This window comes from Dendrobates tinctorius, unplaced genomic scaffold, assembly GCF_039654945.1.
Source record: "Dendrobates tinctorius isolate UK_male_01 unplaced genomic scaffold, ASM3965494v1 ptg000158l, whole genome shotgun sequence".
Classification (NCBI taxonomy): Eukaryota; Metazoa; Chordata; class Amphibia; order Anura; family Dendrobatidae; genus Dendrobates; species Dendrobates tinctorius.
Genome location: NW_027361825.1, coordinates 26,982,801 through 27,004,447, shown reverse-complemented (window position 1 = coordinate 27,004,447; position 21,647 = coordinate 26,982,801). Strand labels below are relative to the sequence as shown.

Sequence of the window (21,647 nt, the reverse complement as noted above, 5' to 3'; positions counted from 1 at the left end):
ATCGATGTTCTCCCACACAGGTCATTCCCCTTTGACTATTGGGCCGCTAAACTGGACACCTGGCCTGAATTGGCCCAATATGCCTTACAGGAGCTCGCTTGCCCAGCTGCAAGTGTGCTATCGGAAAGAGTCTTCAGTGCAGCTGGATCAATCCTGACAGAAAAAAGGACCCGTCTGTCAACCCAAAATGTGGATGATCTAACCTTCATTAAAATGAACCACGCATGGGTTTCCAAGGATTTTGTCCCACCTTCCCCTGATGACACATAGGGTGACAGAAAAATGGCTTGCTTTGGTCCACCTCTTCCTGGTACTTCACCTATTTCGCCTTTTGCATCAGCTGAATGTCCAACATCAACATATGCCACTTTCTAAAACTCCCAAACTGTGCTGCCTCCCCCCCCCATGGCCGGGGTCACCACCTACCGCACGACACCGTGCGAGTGCCGTTGCCCTGGACAGGTGGGTAGGCCGACTCTTGGACACGGGCACTGGCACAGGGTCCCTCATAGTGCAATCAAGTGTCTCTGACGGCGGTGGTGCACACCCGCCGTCAGACACACCGCTGTACTATGAGGGGCCCAGTGCCAGTACCGACGCCCACGAGTGGGCCCACCTTGCTTGGGCAGGGCCCCAGCATTTGCAATCTTTACCTCTCCCTGCTCCTCCGCTGTGTAATCTGGGCCGTCAAATCCATACTGTGCCTGACACCGTCTGAGCCTGCCTCCTGAGACATATATTTTGAATGTGTACGCTATCCATACATGTTATCCGGGGATACGGTACCCTTTCTAACCTTTGTGCAATCACGTGCAATCCATACTGGGCCTAACACCGTCTGAGCCTGCCTCCTGAGACATATATTTTGAATGTGTACGCTATCCATACATGTTATCCGGGGATACGGTACCCTTTCTAACCTTTGTGCAATCACGTGCAATCCATACTGGGCCTAACACCGTCTGAGCCTGCCTCCTGAGACATATATTTTGAATGTGTACGCTATCCATACATGTTATCCGGGGATACGGTACCCTTTCTAACCTTTGTGCAATCACGTGCAATCCATACTGGGCCTAACACCGTCTGAGCCTGCCTCCTGAGACATATATTTTGAATGTGTACGCTATCCATACATGTTATCCGGGGATACGGTACCCTTTCTAACCTTTGTGCAATCACGTGCAATCCATACTGGGCCTAACACCGTCTGAGCCTGCCTCCTGAGACATATATTTTGAATGTGTACGCTATCCATACATGTTATCCAGGGATACGGTACCCTTTCTAACCTTTGTGCAATCACGTGCAATCCATACTGGGCCTAACACCATCTGAGCCTGCCTCCTGAGACATATATTTTGAATGTGTACGCTATCCATACATGTTATCCGGGGATACGGTACCCTTTCTAACCTTTGTGCAATCACGTGCAATCCATACTGTGCCTGACACCGTCTGAGCCTGCCTCCTGAGACATATATTTTGAATGTGTACGCTATCCATACATGTTATCCAGGGATACGGTACCCTTTCTAACCTTTGTGCAATCACGTGCAATCCATACTGGGCCTGACACCGTCTGAGCCTGCCTCCTGAGACATATATTTTGAATGTGTACGCTATCCATAAATGTTATCCAGGGATACGGTACCCTTTCTAACCTTTGTGCAATCACGTGCAATCCATACTGGGCGTGAGAACGGCTGGCGAGCTGTTAAGCAAGCTACAGCACCTGTCCAGACAAGTACAGGGATTACCTAGCGAGGAGACTTATTTGATTGTTTTCAGTGTTGGGACAGCAATTTTTGGGGAGCAATATACTCTGGAGAATGATAGATGGGGCCCACCATACACTGGAACATTCCAAAGGTGGACATCAGACACTGGAGCAGCATTTACAGGGCCCATTATACACTAGAGCATTAGAAATGGGGCCCATTATGTTTGGAGCATTATTTGGGCCCATAAGACAGTGGAGCTTCATCCATGGGGACCAACATATACTGTAGCATTATGTGGAGCTCATCATATACTGTTTCAAACATTATATGGGACCAATGATTCTGTATGGAGAAATAGATGGGCCTCGTCATGAGATGTAAAAAGTGAGGTATTTTTCATTGTACTATACCGCTATTTCTCTGCCGTATCGAAGCATGATGAGTTGTGGTATGTGTTAAAGGGGCGCTCTTTCGCCCAGGGCACATGAAAACCTGGAGCCAGCCCTCCCCCCCCACAACTTTAGCCAAATAACCCCCATTTTTCAGTGCGTAACTTGTATTATGAAGTTAATTAAGGTTGACAAGCTTAAGTAAGAAGAATTGATGCTTTTGGCATTCAAATGGGCACTGTAGGTGTGTTTCCTGTCCTCCTCTCACTGCCGACTTTTATTCCCCATTGACTTACATTGGGTTTCGTGTTTCGGGACGACCCCGACTTTTCCCTATAATCGGACGATCTTGCTCGACCCGACTTTTGGAAAAGTCGGGTTTCACGAAACGAAACGCGACCCTAAAAAACCAAAAGTCGCTCAACTCTACTGCCATGCACTAAAGTTACATACACCCCAATAAGCCTCTGAGCTGAGGTACTGTATGGCCACAGGAAAACCAAGTTCACATTATTCATTTGGTGCTCCCATACTGTTTGCTTATGCATTGAATGCAAGGCCTGCCCTGCACCAAAGTTACACGCACCCCAATAAGCCTTTGAATACATGTACTGGATGGCTACAGGAAAACAAAGTTCACATTATTCATTTGGTACTCCCATACGGTTTGCTTATGCATTGAATGTAAGGCCTGCCCTGCACCAAAGTTTCACGCACCCCAATAAGCCTTTGAACACACGTACTGGATGGCCACAGGCAAACAAGTTCACATTATTCATTTGGTACTCCCGTACTGTTTGCTTATACATTGAATGCAAGGCCTGCCCTGCACCAAAGTTACACGCACCCCAATAAGCCTTTGAACAAACGTACTGGATGGCCACATGAAACCAAAGATCCCATTATTCTGATTTTTTTAAGTCACCTAAAGTTTGCACATGAAGTGAATACAAGGTCACACTCCAATCACCCAAGGAAGAAATGTGGATGGTGTCTGAAAAATGTTTTCCCAGTTTACAGGAGCGGGTCTCTTATACTTGTAATGCCCAAACACTAAGTGTATGGACTGACAAACATTTCCCCCTGGGGGGTACACATCAACCTACTATGTAAATATTTTTTTTACGGCCATCATAAACACCCTTGCAAAAAACTATAGTGGCTGTTGCTTCACGGACCGCGATTATCCTAGTGCTCTATTGGTGGTATCGGAAGAGACGTGGAGGATGGCCTACAAAAACTGCTTTCCCAGTTTACAGGAGTGGTGTAACAGCCCTGCTGGCATCGCTGCATGGCCTCCTATCTCCCACACACCAACTTACTCACTGCTCCAGGCCATGCTGTGATTTCTGTCTGCTGCCGGCTCCATGCTCTGTGCCGCATGTCTCCTATCTGCTCTGTGCATGTTTCCTGGCTGTGCGCATAGGGGGGCGGCACCAGAACTCTCTGGTTCTTATGGAGTCAGGGTGCACCTGTCTAATGTGTCCCTGACCAATTACCAAGAACCCTCTAGTATTTAGGACAGCTCCACCCTGTAGATCTTGCCTGTGCAATGTGTTTACTCAGTTAGTGTCTTGCTACTGAGCTGCCAGGTCTTGCTCTGTGTCCTCCTCTGAAGGAGTTGGATAACAGCAAATAGCCAAAATCAAGAAGCGTATACCCATGTGTGGGTGTGAAGAGGTGCATGGAAATGTACCTCCCAAACAAAGACACTGGATTTCAGGTTAGGTTTCATTGTTATAATGCGGTGGTGTACAGAAGTCTGGCCCAATCCAGCCCTTGTTCATTTTTATAAGAGTCAACCTGTCAGCATTTTCAGTTGACAGGCAGATGTGCTTATCAGTGATAATTCCACCAGCAGCACTAAAGATGTGCTCTGACAAAACGCTAGCGGCAGGACAGGCCAGGATCTCCAAGCTGTAGAGAGCCAGTTCATGCCATGTATCCAGCTTTGAGACCCAATAATTAAAAGGCACAGAGGTATCTTGGAGGACATTGGTATGGTCAGCAAGGTACTTGCTCACCATCTTCCAAAACTTTGTACTCCTTGTGAGAGTACCCCGTGCTACCGGGCCACTGTAATGGGAGGGTCTGAGAAAAGTCTCCCAGAGTATTGCCAGTGTTCCCCTGTCTCTGCTGGATTGGAGTCTTTTATCTCTCCTTGAATGTCCAACAAACTGTGACCTCTACTGCCACCGTGTTCAGATGGGAATTTTTTTAATAATTCCGCAACAAGGGCCTTCTGGTACTGCAACATTTTAGTACACCTGTCTGCCTCTGGTAGAAGAGACTGAAAGCTCTCCTTGTAGCATGAGTCTAGAAGTGTCACCAACCAGTAATGAAAATCAGCCAAAATTTTGACAATATGAGGGTCATGGGAAAGGCAGCGCAACATAAAATCATCCATGCGCGGCTGACTGCTAACGGGCAAAACTTCCGTGTTCTCACCAAGAGGACAACTGACCATGCTCTCCTCCTCCCTTTCCTCAGGCCATCCACGCTGGACAGACAGTATGACAGTTGTGCCTGTAGTACCGTCTATAGCGCATGAAAGTAGCTCCTGTTCTTCCTCCTCCTCCTCATTGTCAACCAATCCACGTTGGGATGACATGAGGCTGGGCTATGTGTAATCACCCTGTATGTTTACTTGCTCCATCTCATTGTGCTCAGCCTGCAATGCCACCTCTGTCATTGTGAGCAGAGAGCATTTCAGAAGACACAGAAGCGGTATGGTGATGCTAGTTATGGCATCATCACCGCTCACCATCTTGGTGGTCTTCTCAAAGTTTTGTAGGATGGTACATATGTCTGAGAACTATGTCCACTCCTGAGGTCTTATGTGTTGAGTCTGAACTGAATACCGACGGCCTTGTTGATGCTGGTAGTCAACAGCTGCCCTCTTCTGCTCACAAATCCTTTCCAACATGTGCAGTGTTGAGTTCCTATGCGTGGGGACATCACACAACAGTCGGTGAGCCGGAACCTGCCAACGCTGCTGAAGCACGGCAAGGGCGGTGGAAGCTGGAGCGGAGTTTCTAAAATGGGCACACAGGCAGCGTACTTTGACAAGCAGATCCGGCAGCTCCGGGTAGGTTTTGAGGAACAGTTGAACAGCGAGGTTAAGCACATGGGCCAGGCATGGTACATGTGTGAGCTCGCCTCGCCTCAGAGCTGCCATCAGGTTCTGGCATTTGTCACACCTGACCATGCCTGACTTAGCTTAGTACAGCCTGTTGATGCTTGGCTGAGGCAGTGCTGCAGTGCTTCCAGCTTGTGACTGATGTGGTCATTTCAGAGATGGAGGCTGAAGAGGAGGAGGAGGTGCAGGAGCTGTAGACTGTGGAGGCAACCCTGATTGACCTAGGGCCCACAATTCTCAGAGTCGGGAGGATGTGTTCCATCCTAAGGTCCCTCTGGATCCCAGCTTAAACTATGTTAACCCAGTGTGCAGTCAGTGAGATGTAGCGTCCCTGTCCACAAGCACCATGGTTAGGTGGACTTTCCCAGTAACAGCATTGTTCAGGGCATGGGTAATGTTGTGGGACACGTGCTTGTGTAATGCCGGGATGGCACAGAGGGAGAAATAGTGGCGGCTGGGGACTGAGTACCTTGGGTCGGCCACCGCCAACAGGTTGCAGAAAACTTCCTTATCCACGAGCCTAAAAGGCAGCATTTCGAGAAATGTGTGAATTTAGCACTGTGGCCTGTGAGACGTTGGCTGCGTATTTACGCTTGCGTTCAAATGACTGGGGTATGGACACCTGAAGGCTGCGCTGGTACAAGGATGTGGACGTGCTTGATGATGGTGGTAGCTGAGTGTGCTCAATGACAAGTGCCGGGCAGGAGGCATCTTCGCAGGCACCATGGACAGGGGATTGGCTTCCACGCACAACAGCGGAAGCAGTGGTGTCACCCGCAGTGTTCCTAGACCCTGGGGTTCGGCCCACAAAGTCAGGTGCTTTGCTGCCATGTGCCTGATCATGCTGATGGTGGTCAGGCTGGTAGTTTTGCTACCACTGTTGATGCGGGCATGGCAGATGGTGCATATGACCTGTTTGAGGTTATCGGCAGAGTCTTTAAAAAACAACCAGACTCGGGAAAACCCAACAGTTGTACTGCCAACATCCGACATCTTGGTGTTACGGGAAACGGTTGCCCGCCTTCTGTCTATGGCCACCACACCACTTCTTCCTGCCTGTTGAGGTGCTATGCCTCCCTCCCCCTGTGTGCTGCTTTCCTCACTCTGTATATTCTCCTGCCAGGTTGGGTCAGTTACTATATCATCCACCACCTTCTACTTCCGCACCCTGGTCCTACTCCTGATTTTCTGGCAATTGTGTCTCATCATTGTCCACCTCTTGTGACACGTTCTCACTGTTGCCTTTGTGTGAACGTGGCTGGTCAAATATTTGGGCATCGCTACATGCGATCTCTTCTTGCCCCAATCTATAAATGGAAACGTAAACAGCTCTTCAGAGAGTCCATATGTGGGATCAATTGTCTCCGGGCACTCGGCTTGGCGCGAGTAAGGAGGATCACAGAGAGGAATATGCGGTCCAGAATCACGGCTACTCCGACTTGATCGTGTGGAATAAAGGGTGCTGGTGGTGGTGGTGGCAATGTGACTGGAAGCATTATCCGCTATCCAATCAACAACCTTTTGACACTGCTCTGGGTTCAATAGTGGTGTCCTGCGGTCCCTCAGTAATTTGGACAGGAAGATCGGGTGAGAATATGTGGGTGTTTGTTGTGGCAGAATTTCAGCTTGCCCACGGCCTCGACCTCTGCGAGCACCATCACCATGACGTTAACTTCCCTGTCCCTTGCCATGCGCCATGTCCATTTTAAATGGACTACAATATTTTTCACGTTCACTACAAATGGCTAAATTGGGAACGAACTTATATGTGATCCGTGTGTGGGAAAACCACAGTTTTTAAATATTTGGACTGTAGGTAAAAAAATTTTTGTTTTTAGCAAACTGGTGTCAATAACTAGGGTAAAACACAGCAAAAACAGTTGAATGGAGGCCTGAAATGCAACAATTTGTAGCCCACAGATAGATGAGGCATCTTAAGGAGATACCACACTGTTCTATATATGGCCTGTATTTTTTTTATTTTTTTACTCCAAGATAGTCTATAGAACTAAGGTAAGACACAGCCAAAAAAAAAGGTGAATGTAGGCCTGAAATGTCACAATTTGTAGCCCACAGATAGATCAGGCGTCTGACGGAGATACCACACTGTTTATTATGTGGCCTGTATTATTTTATTTTTTACCTCAAAATAGTCTATAGAACTTGGGTAACAGACAGCAAATACAGTGGAATGGAGACCTGAAATGCAACAATTTGTAGCCCACAGATAGATGAGGCTTCTGACGGAGATAACCCAAATTCAAATTTTTGCCCTGTATTTTTTTTTTTGGCCAGCAAAGTTGTGTCAATAAGTAGGCTATGACACAACAAAATAAATTCTATGGAGGCCTCAAATGGCAACATTTTGAGCACAATGATATGCGATCCATGTGGAGGACAAAACCCAGTGTAATATCTGCCCTGTAGCTAAATATTTTTTGGCAGCAAAATGGTGTGAAAAAATTGTATAAGACACTCACAAAAAATTCTACAGTACCTCAAAAAATGGCAGATTTTTCTGCGCACTCAGATGTGATGCCTGCGACGGGCTAACCTGTTTAAAATTGCTGGATTTTCACGCTGTACTATCAATAGGATCTGGCTGTAGTCTGCAGTATCAACAAGCAAATGGAGAAAGAAAAAGGGGTTCTGGTTTGCTTTGGAATAAAATAATCAGGATTAATCATTACTAGCCACTGATACCTGGGGCTAGGTATATACAGTCAATATATGTAATAGGCAGCAGCAGCAGACAGTAATGGAATGGACCCTCTTGATGTATGCAGTGATATCTATATATCCACATACAGTGCCTGCATGCCTTGCACGGATATGTATATAGCCACATACACTACCCTGCCTACCTAGCACTGCAATCTATATTTCCCGTAATTAGTCCTTAGAAGGACTGTTGGTTTAGCTGGATTTGTGTATTCTATGATAGTATATCCACACTAATAAACCCCCCAATCTACCCTATCTCAGCAGCAGCTCTCCCCACACTGTCTGATTCTGGACGTGACTGTGACGAGCAGTGTGACATGTCTCCTATAGACCTGATGAGGCTGCGCATCCAGCCAATCACTGTAATACCACAACAAAGATGGCTGCGACATTACAGTGCATGGCAGACAATCCCTGCATATTGATTGGCACTCTAAAGAGCGCCACACTTGCAGGGCGGAGACACGAGCTCCCGCCGAATAATCCTGTAAATGTTCGGCGCTCTCCGAGTACCACGAGTACAGCGATACTCGGGCAAGTAACGAGCATTACCGAGCCTGCTCGCTAATCACTAGTTACAACACATGCAGTAAAATAGGTTTTGAGATATGACAGATTTCCCTATACATGTATTCACACTGTCGTTGCCTCCTTTATTGTTGTTTAGTTTCCACATTACAGGATTTTTTGCGATTCTTAATTCTCTTTAGTTATCTCATCAGTCACAAACTAGTAGAATTGCATTGTTTAAATTAATGTGTGGTAGCTCTGTAATTTTGTATAAAGATGAAAAATTATTTGTATGCACAGTCTTTCCATAGCATGTGGAATTGGTTCATGTCTTTATTACGCATGGTTGATGGTGGTTGGTGAAGTCCATCTAAGGTGACAACTGGCCTCTTTAGAGGAGATTTAGACTATGTGCACACATGCGGAATTCCTGCGGATTTTATGTGTTTTCACAGCGAAAACACTGCAAAAACACATAAAATAAGCAACCCATTGTATTCAATGGCATTCCGCACATGCTGTGCTAATGCTGCGTATTTTTCCGCGGTGGAACCGCATCGCGGAAAAGTACGCAGCATGCACATTCTTATTACGGAATCGCGGGAATTCCGCACACATAGGAATGCATTGTTCCCTTTACTTTCCGCATGTGGCTGTGCTCACCATGCGCAAAGTAAGCGGAAAATGTGTGGATGGTACCCAGGGTCTGGAGGAGAGGAGACTGTCCTCCAGGCACTGGGTACTATATCCCTGTAAAAAATAGAATTAAAATAAAAAATCATGATATTCTCACCTTCAGGTGTCCCTCGCAGCATCCCCAGGCCTCATCGATGCTCCCGCCAACTCCCGTTCCCAGTGATGCCTTACGACAATGACCTGTGATGACGTAGCGGTCTCGCGTGATGCTACGTCATCTGGTGTCATTGTCGCAAGGCATCACTGGGAACGGGACTTGCCGGGAGCATCGCTGAGACCTGGGAATGCTGCAGGGGACACCGGAAGGTGAGAATATCACGATTTTTTATTTTTTTTAATTATTTTTAACATTATCTCTTTTTACTAATGATGCAGCATAGGCAGCCTATGTTTGACAAGTGTTACCAACCTGTCAATAAGTTTTCCAAGCGATGCTACAGATCGCTTGGAAAACACTAGCATTCTGCAAGCTAATTATGCTTGCAAAACGCTAGTTTTTCGTGGGAATTACAGATGCGGATTTCTCGCGTATTTCCCATGGCAGGGAGTTGCGGAATAGCCTCAAGAGTCAGGTGGAAGTTGCAGACATTTTAAAGCGAGATCTAGGGTTGAGCGAATTTTTTTGGATTTGGTCGCCGAATATGAATTTGCCATATTCGTTTCATATTGGTACGCTATTCGTGCCGAATGTGTGTTTGTTGATTGGTTCCGAACATATTCGGTAATTTCTACTCCCATTGACTCTAATGAAGTTCGGCTGTGTTTGACGAATATTGCAAAAACAATATTCGCTGCAGATCGTATTCAGAACCGTACCAAAAAAATTTGCTCAACTCTAAAGAGAACCTCTCAAACTCATTATCTTTTAAAGGCATATATGCTTTTTGGTGTCTTTTTTGGTGTCTGATGAATCCTATACTAAATAGTCCTATGTATATACATACACTAGCTTACTCTATTCCTATCTAAGTAGCCAGCCAGAAAATTAATATTCATGATATATTTATATGCATTGGTGGCACAGTGGGGTTGAAATCATTATTTTATCAGTGCAAATATCATATCTCCTGCGTGCGCTGCACCGCTATGTTCGGTGGCAACAATTTCCTCTTTTTGTGTGCACTCCAGCACTTGGGTGGTGCATACGCAGATTGAGAGATCGATGCTACTGCACATGCCACCATTTTGTTGAAGCCAATTTTTTTTTTTAAAACAGAATATTAACTGCGCATTCGCAGTATTTAAAATAGGAGCCTGGGCAACGCCCGCATGCCGCCCCAAAGAACGAGAATCCCATTTACTCAAAACTGCAAACACAGATTAAACAACAACCACAACATTGATTTATTCAACCCAGGTATCATTTTAACCCCTTACTGACCACTGATGGGATAGTACATCAGCGGTCAGTATCCCCCACTTTGAGGTGGGATGGTGGGAGGTTCACTTAAAAGAGAACCTAGACATGTTTGGTGTCTATGAACTCAGAATAATCATAATTATAATGGCAGGTCAGTTTTATTGCACTTTTTTTGCGATTTCACAGCATTTGGAATTTTTTTTCAGTTTTCCAGTACACAATATGGTAAAAACAATGGTGTCATTCAAAAGTACAACTCGTCCCGCAAAAAATAGGCCCTCACATGGCCATATTGACGGAAAAATAAAAAAGTTATGGCTCTGGAAAGAAGGGGAGTGAAAAACAAAAACGAAAATCGAAAAAAGCTTTCATGTGCCAATCTGAAAATGCCTGTAGTTTATTCTGCAAAATCCTGATGACAGGTCCTCATCAAGGTGGATTCATTTTAACTAATGGAGGATGTAAAACTTCATGATGGTAAACAGCCTCAAGGACGTTGTAATGGTAACGTCAGTCAGGGGCGGGCACAGTGGTTAAGCACAGGAGTGAGGATAAGAGGGTCATTGGTGCCCTGAAAGTTTACTGGCTCTGTTTGAATGGCAAGCCAGTGCGTGCCGCCCCTTTATGGCTGTCTGGCCTGGTTCTGTATGTCAGACAGCTGGGATATCACAGTACTTGTGAATCCCAATGTACTAGCACTTCACCTGACTCCTACTGTGATTGTTTTAATCCTGTGATTTAAATAAATCTGTGGCCATTTTAACAACCAAACTAATTGCTGTGAGCCACAGGGGAGGCGCTGGATGCTGCAGAGGAGCCAGCTGAGAGATGTAATTCCACTGGCAGCAGATTTTAATGTCGTGGTAGCTGAAGCAAGTTGCTGAACCCCTAAATACTTCCCTTGTGTCCACAACAATTGTCAATGGCGGGAGGTGAAACTTTTGGAGATGGTATAGGACCCCCGGGGGCTCTCTTGTAGAGGGGGTGTCTGGGTGCAGGTGTTGGAGCGCCCGTGATGTTTGTGCAATAACAAGTAGCCAGACAATGCTACACCGATGGACGGTTGGCTCGCTGTGATGACACACTAGTAGTGTGGAAGTTCTCACAGCTTAGGCCAAGGTGAAAAAATCTTTTCAGCACCGGTATAAATCCCTTGTATATTTTACAGTAATACTACTCTTATCTGCAATTTATCTAAGGTGAGGTGTGACAGTTGGTATCGCATATTATTATTATTATTATTTATTATTATAGCGCCATTTATTCCATGGCGCTTTACATGTGAGGAGGGGTATACATAATACATACAAGACAAGTACAGTAATCTTAAACAATACAAGTCACGACTGGTACAGGATGAGAGAGGACCCTGCCCGCGAGGGCTCACAATCTACAACGGGATGGGTGAGGATACAGTAGGCAAGGGTAGAGCTGGTCGTGCGGCGGTTTGGTGGATCGGTGGTTACTGCAAGTTGTAGGCTTGTCGGAAGAGGCAGTGTCATGATCCCAGTGCAGGTTTTTGAGCTGCACACCTGGGGTTAATGTCTGGAGCTTGGTGCAGGTTTTGACCTGCACACCTGGGGTTAATGATTGTGGCCTCTTTCTGGTTCTGGGAGAGCTTCTTAAACCCCTGGGAAGCTTCAATCCCTGCCAGTTATACTTTTGCCTTTGGCCTAGTGTGCTGACCCCTGTGTGCCTGTTTGTTGCTATAGCTTGTTTATATGGGTCTGACCCGGATCTGTTTCCCGTTGTGAGTTTGCCTGTTGATTTTGTACTGCGTTATTATCTCTGTGTATGACTCATTGCCTGTGACCTGACTACTCTCTGCTCGCCCCTCTTGTACCTTTGCAGCTATCTCTGTGTGTGACTCATTGGCTACGTCTTGACTATTCTCCCTGTCTATGCCCCCTGGTAAATTTGTCTCGCAGTTACCCTGCTAGGAGTTATCTTGCAGCTCCTAGCTCTGTGGAGTTTAGGCCACACCCCTAGCAGTCACGTGCTTCAGGTCCTGTGGCTCTGAAGTATGCATCTACTCGGCTGCTGCCCGCTCCACAGGTATCTTTGAGCACTGTTCGCTTTACTCAGGACACGCGCACTGGCTCAGTGAGCAAGTTCAGTGCGGTGTTCCTAACAGGTAGGTCTTCAAGTTCTTTTTCTTTTTCCATGGTAGGAGAGAGTCTGATATGTTGTGGTAGAGAGTTCCAGAGTAGAGGGGATGCGTGGGAGAAATCTTGTATGCGATTGTGGGAAGAGGAGATAAGAGGGAAGTACAGAAGGAGATCCTGTGAGGATCGGAGGTTTCATGCAGGTAAGTACCGGGAGACTAGGTCACAGATGTACGGAGGACTCAGGTTGTGGATGGCTTTGTATGTCATGGTTAGGGTCTTGAACTGGAGTCTTTGGGTAATGGGGAGCCAGTGCAGGGATTGACAGAGGGGAGAGCCCGGGGAATAGCGGGGGGACAGGTGGATTAGTCGGGCAGCAGAGTTAATAATAGATTGGAGGGGTGCGAGAGTGTTAGAGGGGAGGCCACAGAGCAGGAGGTTGCAGTAGTCAAGGCGGGAGATGATGAGGGCATGGACTAGGGTTTTTGCAGATTCTTGGTTGAGGAATGTACGGATCCGTGAAATATTTTTGAGTTGAAGTCGCAAAAAGCGGAAAGGGCTTGGATATGTGGTTTGAAGGAGAGATCAGTGTCAAGGATAACCCCGAGGCAGCGAGCTTGTGGGACTGGAGAGAGTGGGCAGCCGTTTACTGTAATGGATAGGTCTGTTGAGGGGTCACGTGAGATGGGCAAAAGATGATTAATTCTGTTTTGTCCATATTAAGTTTTAGAAATCTAGCGGAGAAGAAGGATGAAATAGCAGACAGACATTGAGGGATTCTGTTTAGTAGGGAGGTGATATCTGGTCCAGAGATGTAGATCTGTGTGTCATCAGCATAGAGATGATACTGAAAGCCATGAGATTCTATGAGCTGTCCGAGGCCGAAGGTGTAAATGGAGAAGAGCAGGGACCCTTGGACTGAACCTTGCGGGACTCCGATGGATAGGGGGCGCGGTGAGGAGGCAGGGTGCGAATGGGAGACGGTGAATGTCCAGTCTGCTAGGTATGACGCAATCCAAGATAGGGCCAAGTCTGTGATACCAAGAGATGAGAGGGTCTATAGTAATAGGGAATGGTCCACTGTGTCAAAGGCAGAGGACAGGTCCAGGAGGAGGAGGACAGAGTAGGTCATTGGTGACCTTAGATAAGGCAGTTTCAGTGGAGTGGTGTGGCTGGAAGCCGGATTGCAAGTGGTCAAGGAGGGAGCAAGAAGAGAGGTGGGAGGCGTTCAAGATGGGCATGTTGTTCCAGTAGTTTTGAGGCATAGGGGAGAAGTGATTTGGGGCAATAGCTAGATACAGAGTATGGGTCAAGAGAGGGCTTTTTGAGGATTGGTGTGATTGAGGCATGTTTAAAGCTTGAGGGGAAAACACCAGTTGTTAGTGATAGATTGAAGAGATGTGTTAGGGTTGGGATGAAGACTGTGGTGAGGTTTGGGATGAAGTGGGATGGGATCGGGTCAAGTGCACAGGTAGTGACAGGCATATGACATATGACAGGCATCTAGTCAGGGATTATTTCCATATAAGGCTTCTTTCACACGTGCGTTTTTTTGTAAACGTGCATAAAAAACGCATCATGCGTTTTTTATGCATTTTCTTGTTTTTTGCGCATGGTTTTTGCATGACCATGCGCACGTCGGTGCTCCCATAGACTTTAATGTGTTTTTGGGTGAATTTTGTGCGCATTGCGTTTGCATGCGTTTTTTTTTTAGACAGGTCGGGCGCACAAAAAATGCAACAGGATGCATTTTGTGCACCCGGGCGCACACTACAAAAAAATGCATATGCATACAAACGCGTACAAACGCATGCCAATGCGCACCCATGTTAAGTATAGGGAAAACGCATGCGCAAAAACGCAGCGCAAAAAAAATGCAAGTGTGAAACCAGCCTAAATTCTAAGCCTTGCTGCTGCTTTTTTCCGTTGACTCATTAACCGATTCATGTCTTTTATGGTGAACTGTACTCAGAGATTCATCAAAGCTGGCCGTGTTACTTGCGTTCCTCCACAATTTGTTGCTGCCACGTACAAGAAAAAATATTCTCCGGGCCGGTTCAAATCCTGTCTCTATTCTACAATAATACTTCTCTAATCTGCAATTTGTCTACGGTGAGGCATGGAAGTAGGTATGGCTATGACAGGCATTTAGTCAAGGATTATTGCCTTATAAATTCTAAGCCTTGCTTTGTATATTAGTATGTGCTATATATTCATGGTACTGTGTTGTTTCACGTAGAAGGTTCACTGACATCTAAAGTAAATCTTTTTGACTACATTGGGATATATACTTTGATCCATGTGCACTGTTGTCTTAGTGATTGTGACCCTATGGATATATAACACCTATATTAATATATTATTTGTATTATGCACTTGGCCCTGCAATATTTTCTCTTTCCATTGTAATATATATTTTTTTCTGTTTAAATCTACCACAGGGTCAATCTCCATGAATCTATGCAGTTGTCAAAATTAGATATTGATTTAATGTATTATCTGTTCTCCTATATCATACGAGGCGTCCTCTTTTAATTTGTTTTATGTGATCTATTTACCATATATACTCGCGTATAAGCTGAGATTTTCAGCCCATTTCTTTGGGCTGAAAGTCCCCCTCTCGGCTTATACGCGATTCATATACCAAGGGGTCGGCAGGGGAGGGGGAGCGGGGGTGTCAGGCCATGCTTACCCCACCCCCCCGGCACGGTCTCTGAAGTCCTCCTGCTTCTCCCAGTCTCAGGCTCCTTCCTTGAGCGGTCACATGGTACCACTTATTAAAGTCATGAATATGCACATATTTGACTTTAATGAGTGGCACCACGTGACCGCTGAAGGAAGGAGCCTGAGACCAGGAGAAGCAGGGGCTGAAGAGACCGCACCAGGAGGGGGTAAGGATAAGCTATATTCACCTGTCACCGGTCCATCGCTGCACGCTGCTGTCCTCTCCTCCGTGTTCTCTGTCTGTGATGTTCAGGTCAGAGGGCGCGGTGACATAGTTAGTGCGCGCCCCGCCCTCTGTCTGAACGTCACTGACAGAGGGACCAGGCAGACAGAGCGACGCGCAGCCATGGAGAGGGGATTAGTAAATATCGCCAGTGCCAGGGTCCTGAGCCAGCGGTAGCATCAGAACCTGTCACCGCCTGATCAGGACACTGGCACCCAACCCCCAGCGACGAGAGGTGAGTATGTCATTTTTTTTTTTATTTGCAGTGGCAGCAGCATATGGGGGCATAATTATGGAGCAGCATATGGGGGCATAAACTATGGAGCAGCATATGGGGGCATAAACTATGGAGCAGCAATATATGGGGGCATAAACTATGGAGCAGCATATGGGGCATAATTATGGAGCAGTATATGGGGGGTAATCTATGGAGAAGCACATGAGGCGTAATCTATGGAGCAGCATATGGGGGCATAAACTATGGAGCATCTTATGGAGGCATAAACTATGGAGCATCTTATGGGGGCATAATCTATGAGGCAGCATATGGGGGCATAATCTATGTAGCAACATATGGGGGCTTAATTATGAAGTAGCATATGGGGGCGTAATCTATGGAGCAGCATATGGGGCATAATCTATGGAGCGGCATATGGGGGCATAATCTATGGAGCAGCATATAGGGGCATAAACTATGGAGCATCTTATGGGGGCATAATCTATGGAGCATCTTGCGGGGGCATAATCTATGGAGCATAATCTATGTAATATCTTATGGGGCCATATACTTTATGGGGCAGCATATGGGGCATTAACTTTTGTGCAGCATTATACATGGCGTACTTTGTATGGAGCATCTTATGGGGCCATCATGAACTGTATGGAGCATTACATGGGGTGTATTTTGTACGGAGCATCTTATGGGGCCCATCATGAACTGTATGGAGTATTATATGGGGCTCCTAGTTCAATATGGATATTCAAAAACATTTAACCTACTTATGTCTCAATTAATTTTACTTTTATTGGTATCTATTTTTATTTCTGAAATTTACCAGTAGCTACTGCATTTTCCACCCTAGGCTTATTCGCGAGTCGATAAGTTTTCCCAGTTTTTTTAGGACAATTTAGGGGGGTCGGCTTATACACGGGTCGGCTTATACACGAGTATATACGGTATCTTCCTTTGATATACACTTCTAGACATTGGACTTCTGCACAGTTTGGTTTTATGCTGTATTACGAAGTGTGACCTTCTGTTGTAAGGTTTTTGGAAAAAAAATTATGCTAAATACTAATACTGCTGATATGCAGCACACGAGAGACTGACCACAACCACTACTACTCAGACTCCATTTCTCAAATTTCTTTTATCATTTGCCAAAACAGTAAATATTAAAAAATAAGCTTTGTAAGCTTTGCAAAAGTCAATGTTTATTTGGAATTAATGTTTCATTACTTCTTACCTGGCCCCATTTTGAGCTGGCGATTGAGACTGTGGTATACATCAAGGACATAACATTCAGGAGCTCTGCATCCTTGTAATCATGACGATTTCCAAACATGATGGTAAAGATAACATTAAAGGTGGCTTTACTTAGGTAGTGGCGAGGTTCCACCAAAAATTCTAGAGAAAGAAAATGATATGCATGAATAATATGCACATTCCTGCCCCGACCCCCATGTGCATCAAAAACTACAGAAAGTTGCAGCACATTTGAACCCATTGAATGGATAGAAGCCCCTGACCTATGACTTTCATGCATTGGTCAAAAAGTCAAAACCTATGACCTAACAGTATCATAGATCACTACAATTCCCGAAAAAATAAGGTAATTTGACCCCACATACTAATTAGAATTTATGCTGATGGTTTAGCCAGGGCACCTTATACTGTGAATTTTTTCAGTATATGAAGGTCCTAGGCCAGATGCCTTATAAAATGTAAGGGATCTCTCCATTTGAGAATGATACAATCCTACAGTGACCTGTATCTCCCATCAATGAACAATGACAATAATTCAGAATCAGCTTTTAGCACAAAAAAAAAAATATATTGATAACTAGTATCTGGTGCCAGAACGTCTGATAGCATTGCCCTGTGCTGCTTTTGAAGACAGGAAGAGTTATCCACACACCACACCGGTCAGAAAAGTCTCAACTCTCATCATTTTTTACAGAATTTATGTCTACTCTCCATCAGATAGCCCACTTCAATTACCTGTCCACAGCGGGGGTGGGGAAGGGGAGATTAATAAAAAAGAGGTCAGAGCTCTAATTTCAATATGCAATAATTGACAGCTCTTTTTCCCATTTCCATTTTAGAATGAAACCATGCTTCTATTCTCAATATAAGGGTGACACATCCCCTCGCGAGAGGATGTTAGAGATTGCTCTTAATTTGTCATTACATTTATGACAAGTTTTTATGTTTTTTTCCAAGATTTGTGTGGACTACCTCTGGATTCTCCGATATCCTCCCACCAGTGGTGGATTATAATCAGGTCAATATGGGCGGTAGCCCAGGGCCCATTGGTGTGGGGGGGCCCCATCAGCCCAGGGAAAATTGCCCCATTATAATCGGCCACTGCAGCCCCTCACTGATAAATCCCTGCTCTGTGCGCACAGGACCTGTGATGAGGTCACAGGAGGGGAGGAGTCAGGGGTCACATGATCCGGCTTCTCAGTCAGAGGCCCCTGATCATGTAACTCCTGACTCCTCACCTCCTGTGACTTCATCACAGGTCCTGTGAGCACGCACAGCCCTCGATGTATGTAACTATGCAGGACTCTGCTGTGCTGGTTGTCATCGTGCTGAATCAGTCAAGTATGTGTGGGGTCAGGAGGGGCTTACAGGGTGGATGTAGCTGTGTGTGTACGAGGTGTACGGAGCGGAGCCACGTGTGTACAAGGTGGACGGAGTGGAGCCGCGCGTGTGCGAGGTGTACAGAGCGGAGCCGCGCTTGTACGAGGTGTATGGAGCGAAGCCGCGTGTGTACGAGGTGTACAGAGCGAAGCCGCGTGTGTACGAGGTGTACAGAGCGAAGCCGCATGTTTAGGACGTGTACGGAGCGGAGCCGCGTGTGTAGGACGTGTATGGAGCGGAGCCGCATGTGTAGGACATGTACGGAGCGGAGCCCCGTGTGTACGAGGTGTATGGAGCGGAGACGCGTGTGTATGAGGTGTACAGAGTGCAGATGTGTGTGTACGAGGTCTACGGAGTGGAGCCGTATGTGTACGAGGTGTAGAGAGGAGAGCCGTATGTGTACGGAGCAGAGCCGTATGTGTACGAGGTGTACGGAGCGGAGCCGCAAGTTTACAAAGCGGAACCGTGTGTGTATGAGGTGTGCGGAGTCATGCATGTACAAGGTGTATGATGGGGAGCATTCATACCTCCCAACCATTCCAGATTTTGAGAGTCTGCGCCACTGCCCCGACCGGGAGCTGACTTTTCCCGCGGACACAGGAGTACACGGTGGAGCTCCGAGGAGCACTTGAAAACTCACACGTGACGTTCCATCAGAAGTGACGTGCTGGAAGCTGACCATAAATAAGGTAATTTCAGGAGGAGATTGTGACGGAGCCATGGAGGCCCTTCAGGGAATGCTTCAGATCCATCACCGTGTCCTCCTCCGACAGCGCGGACAGCGGGATTGCCTTGGACTTGGGGATGTCGGCCATGTGAGTGGATCATGATATGTTCGGCACCTGGAGGCTCAGGTGGGCACTACAATGTGAGCCAGACTGGTATGGTATCTTTATAGAATTTTTCTTTCTCTCTCTGTTTCTTTCTCTTTCTCTCTGTTCTTTCTTTCGCTCTGTTCTTTTTCTCTTTCTTTCCCCTCTTTCTTTCACTCTGTTCTTTCCTTCTTTCCCCTCTTTCTTTCTCTCTGTTCTTTCTTTCCCCTTTCTCTCTCTATTCTTTCTTTCCCCCTCTGTTCTTTCCCCTTTCTTTTTCTCTCTCTCTTTGTTCTTTTTTTCTGTCCCCTCTTTCTTTCCCCCTCTGTTCTTTCTTTTTTCCCCTCTTTCTTTCTCTCTGTTCTTTTGTTTTCTCTCTGTTTCTCTCTTTCTTTCTTCTATCTTTCTCTCTCTCCTTTCTTTCTCTCTCCTTTCTTTGTCTCTCTCTGTTTTCTTTTTTCTCTCTCTCTGTTCTTTCTTTTCCTTAGTACCAGCCACTGTCCCCACAGTACCAGCCACTGTGCCCACAATGCCAGCCGGTGTGCCCATAATGCCAGCCGGTGTGCCCTCAGTACCAGTCAGTGTGATCAGCAGTGCTAAATGGGTGTGGTTGTGGCGTGGACATGGGTGTGACTAGTTGTGAAATGGGTGTGGTCGGGCGGCCGCTAACCAATCATCATAGTGGAAGTCGTCTGTTTCCATCAACTTTGTTATATGTGGGCAGTGCGCACGAGATGGTGGGTCTTGTCACCTCTGCCTCACACATAAGTTACTATGAGGTGTACTTTATTCCTGCCACATTTCTTTCTTGGCCTACTGAGAGAAATGTTTTGACCAGCTGAAAGTTATACAACCTGAGGATTGTGCATGTGTGCGCTTCCCGCATGTAGTAATATGTGTGTGTGTATATATATATATATATATATATATATATATATATATATATATATATATATATACACACTCACTGGCCACTTTATTAGGTACACCATGCTAGTAACGGGTTGGACCCCCTTTTGCCTTCAGAACTGCCTCAATTCTTCGTGGCAGAGATTCAACAAGGTGCTGGAAGCATTCCTCAAAGATTTTGGACCATATTGACATGATGGCATCACACAGTTGGCGCAGATTTGTCGGCTGCACATCCCTGATGCGAATCTCCCGTTCCACCACATCCCAAAGATGCTCTATTGGATTGAGATCTGGTGACTGAGGAGGCCATTTGAGTACAGTGAACTCATTGTCATGTTCAAGAAACCAATCTGAGATGATTCGAGCTTTATGACATGGCGCATTATCCTGCTGAAAGTAGCCATCAGATGCCTGTTCTTAGCTGAGAGGAGTGGTACCCAGTGTGGTCTTCTGCTGCTGTAGCCCATCTGCCTCAAAGTTCGACGCACTGTGCGTTCAGAGATGCTCTTCTGCCTACCTTGGTTGTAACGGGTGGCAATTTGAGTCACTGTTGCCTTTCTATCAGCTCGAACCAGTATGCCCATTCTCCTCTGACCTCTGGCATCAACAAGGCATTTCCGGCCACAGAACTGCCGCTCACTGGATTTTTTTTTCTTTTTCGGACCATTCTCTGTAAACCCTAGAGATGGTTGTGCGTGAAAATCCCAGTAGATCAGCAGTTTCTGAAATACTCAGACCAGCCCTTCTGGCACCAACAATCATGCCACGTTCAAAGGCACTCAAATCACCTTTCTTCCCCATACTGATGCTCGGTTTGAACTGCAGGAGATTGTCTTGACCATGTCTACATGCCTAAATGCACTGAGTTGCCGCCATGTGATTGGCTGATTAGAAATTAAGTCTTAACACACAGTTGGACAGGTGTACCTAATAAAGTGGCCAGTGAGTGTATATATTTACTTACTCCGACCCCTATATAAACCCTGCCACTCCGACCTGCGTCCACTTTCCCATGCTCCTGTTAAAATACTGGGGTCTTTTTTGTCCCCCTTTGGTCCTCCACATGCTGAACATCTGGGACATGACTAATATTGCGCAATGTGCGCTTGTTCGTCGACAGATGCAGCGTCGTGTCCAGTGTGTGAGGAGATGGCGACTTGTCTGTGGCGTTAACCCCTCTGCTGCCATGTTGGGCACAGCCTGTGATGAGGAGCATCTCTTCCTGTGTATCCGGCCACAGGTTGCACACCTGAGGCTGCTTCTTCTATCTGGGAAAGTTCATGAAGCAGAAGCCTCTGTGTGACTCATGTGAAGTAACTTGTCTGACAGGTCATGGGTCCAGGTCAGCAGGTGATTGCAGACTATTAGCTGGTTTCGATGTTAGGTACTGGTGAGTCAGGACTAGATGTTGGGTGGAAGCCTTCCTGTATTTGTAAGGCCTCGTGCACACGCTCAGTATTTGG

The 21,647-nt window shown here is 46.2% G+C and overlaps 1 protein-coding gene across 8 annotated transcripts in view; it reads right to left on the bottom strand.

The window, feature by feature from the left end:
• Positions 1 to 21,647, bottom strand: part of LOC141052002 (cytochrome P450 2B11-like) — a 133,923-nt gene that overhangs the window by 34,951 nt on the left and 77,325 nt on the right. For all 8 annotated transcript variants that reach the window (XM_073549173.1, XM_073549168.1, XM_073549167.1 and 5 more), the window contains one exon: positions 17,061 to 17,221. In XM_073549173.1, coding sequence (XP_073405274.1) covers positions 17,061 to 17,221 — 161 coding nt within the window. The remainder of the gene's footprint in view (positions 1 to 17,060; positions 17,222 to 21,647) is intronic.